This window comes from Phodopus roborovskii, unplaced genomic scaffold, assembly GCF_943737965.1.
Source record: "Phodopus roborovskii unplaced genomic scaffold, PHOROB, whole genome shotgun sequence".
Lineage (NCBI taxonomy): Eukaryota > Metazoa > Chordata > Mammalia > Rodentia > Cricetidae > Phodopus > Phodopus roborovskii.
Genome location: NW_026126418.1, coordinates 53,418,825 through 53,431,697, shown reverse-complemented (window position 1 = coordinate 53,431,697; position 12,873 = coordinate 53,418,825). Strand labels below are relative to the sequence as shown.

The 12,873-nt window shown below is 42.9% G+C and overlaps 1 protein-coding gene across 1 annotated transcript; it reads left to right on the top strand.

The window, feature by feature from the left end:
• Positions 1-6,242: 6,242 nt before the first annotated feature.
• On the top strand, positions 6,243-7,660 carry LOC127222532 (protein-cysteine N-palmitoyltransferase HHAT-like). Its single transcript, XM_051184716.1, is given in 2 exon segments — positions 6,243-6,879; positions 6,882-7,660. Coding segments are annotated over 2 exon segments (1,383 nt in total). The 5' UTR covers positions 6,243-6,275.
• Positions 7,661-12,873: the final 5,213 nt, after the last annotated feature.

Sequence of the window (12,873 nt, the reverse complement as noted above, 5' to 3'; positions counted from 1 at the left end):
AAATGCTCACAGAACTTGCAAAGATGAAAGTGGGAAAACAAAAGGAAAAGGTCCAGAGACATCTCTTTCAAGCATCACTCTATGAGTTCTCTTCTAAATAATAGAAAGTTTACATTCATCAGCTCAAATGTTATATAAGTATCTTTTTTTTTTTCCAAGACAGGATTTCTCTGTTAACCCTGGCTGTCCTGGAACTTGTTCTGTAGACCAGGCTGGCCATGAACTCTCAGAGATCCACCTGCTTCTGCCTCCCCTCCTGAGTACCGAGATTAAAGGCCTGCCCCACCACATTGTATAAAGGTTCAGGTTGCTTAATACAAATCACTAGGGTTCCTCAAGTAAAGTTTATTGGACATCTTGTTTATATGTATTTGAGAACTCTGGGGTTATTAAGGAGTGGGCAGAATGTCTACAATAGGATGCTTTCTGCTTAGAAAATCCACAAGAGTAGCTGGGAAGATGCCTGAGTCTATAAAGCACTTGCTTCACACACATGAAGAACTGAGTTTGGTCTCTAGAATACTTGTAATTTTTTTTTTAAAGTCAGGCTTAATGGTGAGTACTTGTAATCTCAGTACTGGGGAGGCATAGACAACTCTCAGGGCCTGCTTGGTAAGTTCCACCAGTGAGCAATCCTGGTTACAATAAACAAGAGATAGCATCTCTGAGGAATGATGTTCACTCTGGAGACCATGTGCAACACGCATACACACACACACACACACACACACACACACACACACAGAGAGAGAGAGAGAGAGAGAGAGAGAGAGAGAGAAAGGAAGAGAGACAGACAGAGAAACAGAGACACACAGAAAGAAAGAGAATTCAAAGACTTTGAGAAAGTGGTGTGTTTTAACTTCACAGTCTACTGAGCCCTCTCACTCAGCCCAGACAGGATACTCAGTGACACCTGGCAGCATTATAACTTCTGAAGTCTACAATGTAATAGTAAGGATTTTATCTGTCAGCACAGCAGGCTGTAGCCAGGCCAGCCACAGATCCAGTGATACATAAGTGGGGCTGGCGCTGCAAGCAATTCTCTATATGGTAAAGGGACAGCACCTGCACATGCAAAGGTCCTTCCTGGCACATGTGTCTATAAGCCCGTGGATATGAAGGCTCCAACATGGCAGAGCCCTTGCTCCTCACTTTGCACTCCAATCACATATGTGTTATTTGCTATCTAGGTAGGAAATGGAAATGCAAACCGTCTTAAATAGAGACAGACCTGTATTGAGGTTTAATAAGGATCAGGAGAAACAAATAGGCCAAATAGATGTTTATTCAGGGAGAAATAACTTACAACATAGACAGATGAACACCAGCAGGTTCCTGGACCCAAGGATGCCTCAGGATATTCTCCTGTCCCTTGCTGCAAGCAAGAGAGCTCCCGGAGCCCCTTTCTCAGACTTAGTTCCCCTAGGTAACATCTGTGAGTCCCCACCCCACAATGGGCGTGGTCTGTGCCACAGGTGTGGACAAAGTGAATATCTCACTACAAACCTGCCATTCTTGCCTATCTTCCAAACTATCTTCACAGTCCTTGTCCCACCTTCCCATGTCCCATGGGAAGCTCTGTGGGGCATGTTGATGAGTGAAGGAGATGTAAATGTTTGGGTATTTCCAAGTGGGCAAGAGCTCTGGGTTCAGCATGAAGCAGGCAAAACCACAGGACTCAGAGTGGCTGAGCCCCCAGAACTCGCCTTGCACTGTTTTTATGACCCATGAACTAGGGAGGAAGCATCTGTCCCTTTTCCACATTTTAGGCTTTAGATGACAGAGGGTTTGGAAGGGAAAAGCAATGTTTTGGAAAATGGGGATATAGCAGAAGACATGGAGTCACAAGCAGGGTAAGAGAACAAAGTGCAAGAAAGGGGTGTGTGGTATTAGTAATGCTAATTAGAGACATTAACGAGCAAATTTGGTCAACTCAAAATCTTAGTCAAGATCGACATTCCTGGGAAATATTAAGGATATGGCCTTGACATTGAGATTGGTGTGGGTCAGAATGCATGAGGAAAGGAGAAAGGGCTGGCTCAGTGGTGAAGAGCACTGAAGACCTGGGTTTGCTTCCAAGCACCCGTTGGCAGCTCACAACTGTCTGTAACTGCAGTTTCAGAGTACTCAGTACTACCTTCTGGCCTCTGTGGGCCTCAGGTACACACACAATACGCAAGCATACGTAAAGGCAAAATACTCAGTATAGAAAATAATAAAAAAGAATCTGTCACAGACCCTTATTCACTGACGTAAATCAATGAGTTTCTTAAATCTTCAGCTTTTTCAAGGATGAAAAAATGTTTACCCTAGAAAACTTGTGTTTAGTTGAGGATAGTGATAGCATACTATACTTGACAAAGAGCAGGAGGTAATTGGTGAACAATTTGAGAAGGAAAGGCACAGCTAGCTGCATTTGTCATGAAGCCCTTTATGATGTTCAGAGATGATGCAGAACTTAAAAGGTCCTCAAGCAGACACTTCTCTTTGGTATTATAAATGAAGAAAGAAGAATACAGGTAGATCCCAAGCAAATGCAGGCAGAATGCTAGTTAGGGAGCTGTGCTATTCACATCCAAAGCTCAGCTCTGCTGCTTGCTGGATATAGAACTGTGCAAACTACTTGACATCTCTGATCCTGTTTCTTCGTTTGCAAATGATAATTGATGGTCATATCTATCTTTCCTAGAGTGCAATTTACATGAATGAATGATAAAACAGGTGTAAAGTGATTTGAGCAGCATCTGGCTCTTAGTAAATCATGCTATTGCTACAATTATCACATATACATTTAAAATTAAATTTGTTCTTTGACACCCTCCCCCACTGTGTGTGTTTGTGTGTGTGTGTGTGTGTGTGTGTGTGTGTTTCAATTCCAGGTAGTATCTTGGATGTAAGAACTAGTCAATACACATCTTTTGAGCTATCCTTTGAAGGAAGATGAAAAAAAATCTATATGGGAGATCCTAAAACTGATGGCATTTGTTATAAATAATAGTTTTTCCAGGAAACTAGAGAAAATGAGGAGACTGCACGTGCATATATCAGAGGGAAGTCACAACTATTTGTGTCCAGAGAAATGAAACTTGTGTGTAGCACATGCCAGCTCACAGCACTCCAGAGCAGTGCCATGCCACCTCCAAGTTGACAGCTCCCTGGGGGCCCTTGTGGCCTGTTCCTGGGGGAAGAAGAGGCCCTATTGCTGAGGTTCCTACTTCAGCTGGTGCAGCACCACTTTCAGCAGCTGTCTGCATAGTGGTGATGTTGCTTTAACAAGGTTGTTAAAAAAAAAAAAAAAACCACTGTGCTACACACAACAGAGAAAATAGCAGCATGCCTTTTAGGAGTCTAGTTCAACTGACCCAGACTCATCATGTCCTGCCATTTGCTGAGAGCTCTGGGTACAGTGATGTGTGAAATGCCCACTGATGGGAAAACCAAGCCAACAACAGCCTTGTCTGCAAAGCGTTCTTCCATTGCTCTCCCTGCTTTGTGTTTCTTACCATCCTTTTGTGCACCACTTATACTGTGCATTTTCTTCTTATGCTTTTATGGTGGCTGAGGTTACTTTCTCAGGGATCCTATAAGACAGCAGAGAAATTAATGCACCGAGGGACCTCAAGCAGAAAAATCCATCTGGCCTGGTGACAGCCAGGAAGCATTAGAGACAATCTCATTTACTTGAGAACCATAACTTTGGCAATTTCATTTCGGCTTACTTCGATGCCCTTCTCAAAGCCGCAGTTCACAGACAGGAAGAAAAAGTAACTTCACTGAATTTGGCCAAAGAGAGGACTTCAAAGTGGCTATAAGGCTGTCTGGAGAACAATCTCATTGTTGTTGGTCCAAAGCTGACTTACTGACACTCTTTTCCAGTTTAGTGAAAACTTCAAGCCATGTCCCAGATTTCCCTCTACAACTGATGAAAGGAAGCTCTGCTTTGTGGGAAGGTACTCATGCCTTTGCTGCCTTCTCTTTTGGTTATCTTTAGGGTGCATTATCTCCACCACTTATTACTCTTTATCATGAATGCTGTCTTCCCACTCATCCTGATGTGGGATGTGCTCATCCTAATGCGCAGGCTGAGAAAGAATGTCTGAAGAGAAAAATGGTGGAATTTCAGTGATGCCAACTAGACAGGAAGGGGAGGCTCCACATTCACAAAGGGATAGTCAACTGATGAAAGGTTAGCTCAATGGCTTCACTCAGCAGCTGGGGCCATCAACCAGCAATTCTGTGATCTTGTCTTTAATCTCAAGGCAGAGTGACCCACAGGCTGCTCTGGGTTTTGCAATGTCATATGCTTTGAAGATTGTGATGGACAGGCCTTAGGGTTTTATCAGTAGCCATGGAGACTCTAACTTGGAAGACCTTTGACCTGGGTCTTGTTCTTTATATTTTTAGTCTTCTACCTGCCCCAAATTGACCTCTTCCAAATAGGCCCAAGTCTAGCCTTCCAAATAGGCATGGGTCTAGCCTTCTTAATGTAAGTAATTTAGTTTAGGACTCCAGTTAAAATGAAGTCAACTACATTGCAGAGAGAAAAATCTACATGTGCTTCAAAGTCTTCTATATCATCAATTTTTGGGGGTATTGCGGGTTTTAAGTAGCTCACAGTTTTGGAAGTTCAAGGGCTCATATGTGGTGATGGTCTTCTGCTAGCAGAGACTCAAAATGTACTGAGCCTCACATAGTTATTAGTGTGTTGGTTCATTTTGTGTTATTATATTGAAATAATTGAGCAGCCAACTTTTTAGGAGAAGAGGTTTATATTTATTCACAGTTCTGTAGGCTAAAAGTTCAAGTAGATACAGAATATGTCTCTGGCAGGGATCTCATGATGGATGGTGGAGCCTGTACCTAGGAAATACCATATGATGGAGAGACAGGAGACAGGAAGGAAAGGGACAACATTGCTCATTTTATAATAATACACTCTCTATTGTGACTCTAAGGCGGTCACAACAGAGCAACCTTCTGAGAGTATGCCTCCAATGAACTACAGATATCCATTAGACTTTACCTCATAGCTTCTTCCTACCAGTGAACTCTTAGAGACATGTGGATCACATTAAAACTTAGCACATAGAAAAGCACAGAGAACACACATATGTGATTCCTGTTTGGTCTCTCTTTCTCATAAAACCACTAGTATGCAAACATAAGGTCTCAATTGCAATGGCTTTACTTAATCCTGATGTACTCTCCAAAGCCACATCACACCTCTATACACCATTGTTGGATCAAGTTTTCATCCCCCAGTACCTTACAATGAGGATTACATTATAACACCCAAACCACATTAGCTTAAATGCCTTAGAAGAAAAAAAAAACTACTTTATAATAAATAATACTTTTAGTACCTCTAAGGCAATATCTAATTTGTGCATGGCGGGAACCAGGCATAATAGAGTTTTGCTTTATCTTTGATGTGAGGCTTATACCAAAGAGTCAATTAACTGTTGGTTACATAGCTGTATAGTTATTAGGTATTTAGGCTTATTTTAGTGGTTATGGTATGCCAAAGCTTTTCCATACTCTTTGTTCACCAGAAGTATAAAACTGTGTTGGGGAAACAAAATAATCTCAAACAGCAATTAGTGACAAGACAATGTGATAATTAAGTATATTTTATAGTGACAAAAACGTGCTAAAGAGTCAAGTGCAGGGAAGGGAATGTGGTAGAGGGAGGTGTTAATTGCATGAGATACAGTAGACAGCAAGAAATCCTTACTGAGACTCCTGTGATATTGCTGTGTGGGGAAACCTCTCAAAGACAGCTTTAGAACAGCTTTAAAAACCCTGCTTTAGGCTGTATTACATCCCACTGACTGTGGTTTATGATTCTTTATATTATAGTCTATGAGTTATCTTAGTATCCGAGGAAAGAGGAACAAAGCAAGAAAGCTAGTAATGTGTGCTGCATTGAGGAGATGAATTTAGTTAAATTGTTGTAGGACTAATATAGGGTTCAAAGAATTAGGTTTCAGAGCAATTAAAGACCTTCTTGACCCGTAGGAAATTATAAGGGGTTAAGGAGCCCTGTGTCAGGAATCATTATCAAAGACTAAATATTAATACAAAGGGTACTCTTAGCATACCTTATCACTTAGGAAACTGAGGGTTTTAGAAACCTTGTGTCAGAAACCAGGAGCATATTTTTTTCATCCTGTCATTTGGTCTGACACCAAGGTGTCATTGGCTTTCTTGAAACTATTGAAAAGGGAGCTCCGCTGGCTGCGACTCAGAGACTTTCCACACTACACTGGGAACCAATGACTTCTGCAATGCTGCCCCAATGGGAACTGGCTTTTTGCCTGCTTGCTTCCCTGGGCTTCCACTTCTACTCTTTCTATGAAGTTTACAAAGTCTCCAGGGAGCATGAAGATGAACTGGACCAAGAATTTGAGCTGGAGAGGGACACTCTATTTGGAGGATTGAAGAAGGACTCGACTGACTTTGAGTGGAACTTCTGGCTGGAATGGGGGAGGGGGAGCCTGGTGTGGCTCTTACTTGGCCATGCAGCTGTGTCTCAATTGGCCATACTGCTGGCGAAGAAGCACAGAGCCTGGATCATCATGGTCTATGGAATGTGGGCCTGCTGGTGTGTGCTGGGGCTTCCAGGCATGGCCATGGTCTTTCTCCACACCACCATCACCTTCTGCGTGGCCCAGTTTCGGTCAGTGCTCTTGTCCTGGCTGTGTTCTCTCCTCCTGCTCTTCACCCTGAGGGTGCAAAGTGTGGAGGAAGTTAAGAGGCGGTGGTACAAGGCAGAAAATGAATACTACCTGCTACAGTTCACACTGACTGTTCGCTGCCTGTACTACACCAGCTTTAGCCTGGAGCTGTGCTGACAGCCCCTGCCTGCCCAGCGCATCTCCTGTGGTTACTGGCTTATGTCTTCTATTATCCTGTCTTCCACAATGGGCCCATCATCAACTTCCCAGAGTTCTTCAAACAGATGCAGCAGCCAGAGCTCAGCTCTTCAAAGCACAGTCTTGGCATTCTGGCCAAGGGCTTGGGCCGCCTGCTGTGCTGGTGGTGGCTGGCTGAACTGATAGTCCACCTCATGTACATGCATGCCCTCTACAACAGCATATCCCTCCTGGAGAGTGTTTCCTGCTGGACCCTAGGAGGACTGGCCCTGGCCCACATACTCTTCTTCTATGTGAAATACTTGGTGTTCTTTGGTGCTTCATCTCTCCTCATGCTCCTGGATGGACTCATACCACCACCTCTCCCCCGCTGTGTGAGCACCAGCTTTACAGGGATGTGGAGGTATTTTGATGTTGGACTACACAATTTCTTAATCAGGTATGTGTACATTCCACTGGGTGGGTCCCAGCATGGCCTGCTGGGGACACTGCTCTCTACTGCAATGACGTTTGCATTTGTGAGCTGCTGGCATGGCATCTATGAGGACCTCTGGTGCTGGGCAGCGCTCAACTGGCTAGGAGTCACCGTGGAGCGTGGAGCCCAGAGGCTGCTGGAGAGGCCCTGTGTCCGGGAGACCTTGACCCAGTATCTCTCCCCACAAGCTCGCGGTCAGCTGCATGCTCTGCTCGCCTCCTGCTCCACCTTTATGCTGATCCTGTTCAACCTGGTGTTCCTCGGGGGAATTCAAGTTGGAAAAACCTACTGGTACAGGATCTTCCTATAAGGCTGTCTGTCCTGGGATTCCTGTACTGCTATTCAATTGTGGGTATCGCCTGGGCTCAGACATACACAATTCCCTAATGTGCTAGTCCAGGTCGACCTAGCTGTCAGGCTTCAAGGGACATTTCACCCTGAACCTCTCATTCTGAGACCTTCCCGGAAGGACCGACCACTCCAGGACAATTCCTGAAGGGACAATTTCCACTCCAGGACCATCCCTGAGGCACCACTTTCCAATCTGAAACCATCCCTGAGGGATCACCTTCCACTCGTCTTCTCCTGAAGATGCTTCATTCTGACTGACAGCTTAATCTAGCACAGAAAATATACAACCTGAAAATCTTCTAATCTTGGAGCCTAAGAGAGTATCTACTACCCCCACAGACTTCCTGGTGCATAAACTAGAGTCTGGAGCAGACTCAGATCTTTCCCAACTATACATGGTGACATTTGCTCTAGAACCTACTATAGACCCATTGAGTTCTTTACCAAAGATTCAATGTGGTAGACACTTACTGTGTGGGCATGCAAGTCCTGGTCAGGGATGAGTCTGTCTCTCCGAGACATTCTGTCATGTTTTAGTGACCCCTTTCTACTGGGAACTCTGGGCTGCCCTGCACATGGACGGTTCTTTGCAGGGAGGCAGCAAAGCCACAGTCATGTTTCAAGTGACCTGGCTAAGGTGGGTGATGTACAGGTGGGGCATTGCAAGGAGTTCTGCAGTTTGAACTTTAGTATGGCATCCATGTGGAGCTGCTGTTCTCTGAGACCTGTAGCCACGGAGTAACACGGTCATTCCTTTCACGGCTGTTTTGCATGGCATGGGAGTTTAAAAGCCCAAGAATGAGTGTGTCTACAAACAGGTGATTTGGAGCAAGTCCTCAGGGAAAAGTGGTATCCCAAGGTCCCACACGCTTTGTTTGCTGGATTTTATTGCCTTATTCTGATTCAAATAAAGCAGAGCCCTTTTGTTACATAGATAATTCACACTGTTTTTTTTTTTTCTAGACTTATTTTGGATATTTTTAAATAAAAATTTTGAGATCTAAAAAAAAAAGAAGAAAGAAACTATTGAAAAGGGAGAGAGGGGACTTGCTTACGCTTTCACAGGCAGTTTTTAATCCCACAGGTTCAGCTCATTCTTTCCTCTTAAAAAATATCCCTTGTTTTTTTTTTTTAAATGTCTAGTAATGCTCACAAAGACTAATGACCATGTGCCTTTAAAAAGAGTACATTCACTAGGTGGTGGTGGCTCTTGTCTTTAAATCTCAGCACTCGGGAGGCAGAGTAGGTGGATCTCTGAGTTTGAAGCCAGGCAGGTCTACAGAGCAAGTTCCAGGACAGTCAAGGCTACACAGAGACACCCTGTCAAACAAACAAACAAATAAAAAAACCAAAAAAAAAAAAAAAAAAACACCCAAATCCATATCAAAACAAACAAACACAAAAGAGTAGACTCTACAACACAATTTCACTTCCCATGACCCATGTTCCTACACTAAATGGTGTGAAGCTGGGCACATTCTCTCAGAGACCTACAGTATGTTTTTGTTCCATGCCTTGTGAGTAATAAGCTGTCTGCAGCTGTACTTACTGGGAAAGCTAGAGAAGGCAGAGATAGCAATATGAGTGGCATTGTATGAGGATGTCTTTTCAGATTTCTCCTTAGTCAATGCCCAGTACCACCTACAGAGCCACTAAGAACCTCTTGTTTAGTCTGGTCTCTCTTCATCTACTTGGACATCTGCATATATCTAGGCTTAGTGCTAAGTGAAGGTTTATGGCGGTAAATAAGGATCAGGATAAACAAATAGACCGAATAGATGTTTATTCAGGGAGAAATAACTTACAACCTAGACAGATGAACACCAGGAAATTCAACCCGATCCTCTCCTGTCCGAGTCACGCCAGAAAGAGAGCGCCTTTTCTGGCCCCCTCCGATCTCCTTCCACAGGTCACTTCCGCCCATGGCTCCACCCCCAATGGGCGTGGTCAGTGCCACAGAAGGACTATCTCACTACAAAGGTTTATTATAAAGGCTCCAGTAGGAAGTCTGTAAAAATCGTAGTTAATCTTACACTTTTACTTTATGAATGCAATGGAAACAAAAGTGCTTTATATGCTTTGATTCATCAGACACTGTTAAATACTGTGGTTATCTGATGGGCTGCCAGGTTCCACAGAAACACTCTGAACCACACATTTAGTGTTTTAGTTAGGGTCTATGTTGCTCTGAAGAGACACCATGACCATGGCAACTCTTGAGGTTGTCTTATGGGTTTGGAGATTTAGTTCATTATCATCATGGTGGGAGCATGGTGGTATGGTATATTTGGATTAGCAGGTATCAGGAAGAGAGAATAAGCCACTGGGCCAAGTTTCAGCTTCTGAAACTCCCAACCCCACCCTCAGTGGCTCACTTCCTCCAACAAGGCCACACCTCCAATGATGCCTACTCCCAATGAGTCTATGGGGGCCATTTTCATCCAAACTATCATTGTGAGAAACATTAATTCTGATTCTTTGAGGGAACGGTTAGCTACATTGTCTAAACAGAGGCAAGATGAGACTTGATCCTGTGTAGGCAGAAGAAGTCTGAATAGGGAAGACAGACTAATTTTCCTTACTCTTATGATAGTTAACACAGCAAATATACATTGAGGGGGAGCAGGGATGTCCCACACCAACCAATTCTGGAAGAACCTTTCAATCAACAATTACGTTCTGTACTTCAGTTATGAAACAAACTAACTATAGTAAGTTCAGGCCCCAGGGATTAAAACTTCAGAAAACTTCTGCCATTTCAGATGTCAGTTGCAAATAATGAGTTCCCAAGATACCCACATTTCTGTCTAACTTGGCTACAAAACTGAAGGCTCTTATCACCCATGCTCAAATTTGATAATTTGCTATAATGATTCAAAAATGCAGGAAAGGATTTGCTTATGTTTCCAGGTTGTTATAAAGGCTATACAACAAGGGAATCAAATGAACAGCCAGATGGAGAGGTATATGGGAGTGAGATCAGAATGGTGGAGAGCATAGGAATTTTCTCTTTAAGGAGTTGGAATGCATTACCTTCCCAAAACACAGGAATGTTCATGAAGCTGGAAGTTCTTTGAGCTCTCTGTGTTAAAGATATTTCTCAAGTCTTTATCATGTAGACATGCCAGATATGAATTCAAAAGTCAAGTCTTTCTCCCCCTTTTTTTTTGGAGGAGCTGGGTAAGCTTTCAATCATGGTCTTGTCTTTATAGTAACCAGACACCATCCTTAAACTATCTGAAAGCCTACCCAGTATTGTCTCAAAGCAACAGAAGTTTGACCCCAAGGATATTACAAGGAGCACTATGCCAGGAACCATCATCAAAGACTAAATTATCAATACAAGGGATGCTCTTAACATCCTTATCACTTAGGAAACTGAGGGTTTTTAGAAGCCTTGCATCAAGAACCAAGAGCAGACATTTTTTCATTACATCATTAGGTCTGACACTGAGGTGTCATTGGTTTTCTTGAACCTATGTAAAAGGAGAGGTGATGTCAAGTTTTAAGGTAGAATGTCAGATGAAGATGATTATAGAAAAAGGAGTCAAGTAGTATAAACTCAAATGTCCTAGCAGAAATCCCCTTGGTCAGTGGATACAGAAGATAGTTTGAAGGACAACCAGTTGTAACAGGTCTTTTGTATCCCTGAAATAAGGGAAAACATCATCCCAACTGGGGTATCCTCTACTTTTTTTGTTTTTATATCAGTGCAAGGATCTTGTAAGATCCAAGAGTAATGATAGGGTTCCAGTAACCAAACTCACCATCATTCTGATGAAAGTGTGTTGCAAGAATATATATTTTATCTTCTTAGAAAATTTGAAGAGCACAAGTGTCATAACATTACAGTAAATAGGCATCTCTGATTTGTTTAAAGTCTTCTATAGAAGATGACATAGTGACAGACCTGCTGCTATCAGAATGGCCATTTCTCTGGTCTGATTGAACAGACCATGACAATTTGGAAAGCAAAAGTATAAAACAGCCAAGAATTCCAGAAATTATAGTAGGGGAAATAAAGAAAATTTATAACCAGATACCTGTTTATTGGAGTCCATCACTGTTCTTAAGCAAAGGGCACTTAGACCACTCAAGTTTCAGGAACAACATGGAACACTTAGAGACCACAGTGTCCCTGTGCAATTGTGCCTATGAACTTGCCTATCACATTGTGTCAGCTATATGAAATGAACTGACAACCCACACTTCAGTAATCAAATAAACAAATAAACAAAAAAAGTAAGAGCTAAGTTACAGGTTTCCACATTACACTTTAAGAAAGAAAAACATTATGGCTGAGAATAGTAGCATGTGCCTGGGATCCCGGGACTCAGAAAAGTGAGGAAGGGGATCACAAGTTCAAGGTCAGCCTGAGCAACACATGCAATTCCAGACTGGTTTGTGCTATGTAATAATATGCTGCTTCAAAACATTTTATTTTTATTTTTTATGTTTGGATACAAATAAATTTTTGTTGTTTTTGTTTTTTCACATTTCCAAACATTTTTGTAAATGCTTGGGAATCCTGAAGTCCTCAGCCAGCTGTATTCATGGTACTCAATGAATCTGAACATGTCCAATAGAACACTTTCTCTCTCTCTCCCCTCCCCATATATGTATGACATTTTTTATTCATTTCACATACCAACCACAGTTCCCCCTCTCTCCTCTCCCCCTCTACCTCCCACTGTAGTGAGAGTTCCACCCAGCCACACATGTGGCACTGACCATGCTTATTTGGCCTTGGTCACAGGTGTTTAGGTAAGCCTGTGGTATTTGGTATGGGGTCCAGGACAGGCTTGCTCTCTCTTTGGTTCAGGTCGAGTCATGGAGAGATGCCTGGATGTGGATCCTTGGAGCAGAAACTTACGGGTCATTGGTTTCTCGTGTAAGTGTCTTCTTCCAAAATAAAATATATAACCCATATTTTACCCTCATCCCATGTATCTTAATCTGTATATCATTACCCCACCTCTTCCCAACCCACCCTATCCACTCCTCAGAAAGAGTGAGGCCTCCCATGGAGAGTCAATAAAGTCTGGCACCTTCAGATGAGGCAGAACAAACACATGCTCCCCTCTCCCATCAAGGCTGAGCAAGGCATCCCACCTCATGAATCAGGGATAGATTCTGGTCCCACTGCCAGGGATCTCATGAACAGACCAGAGT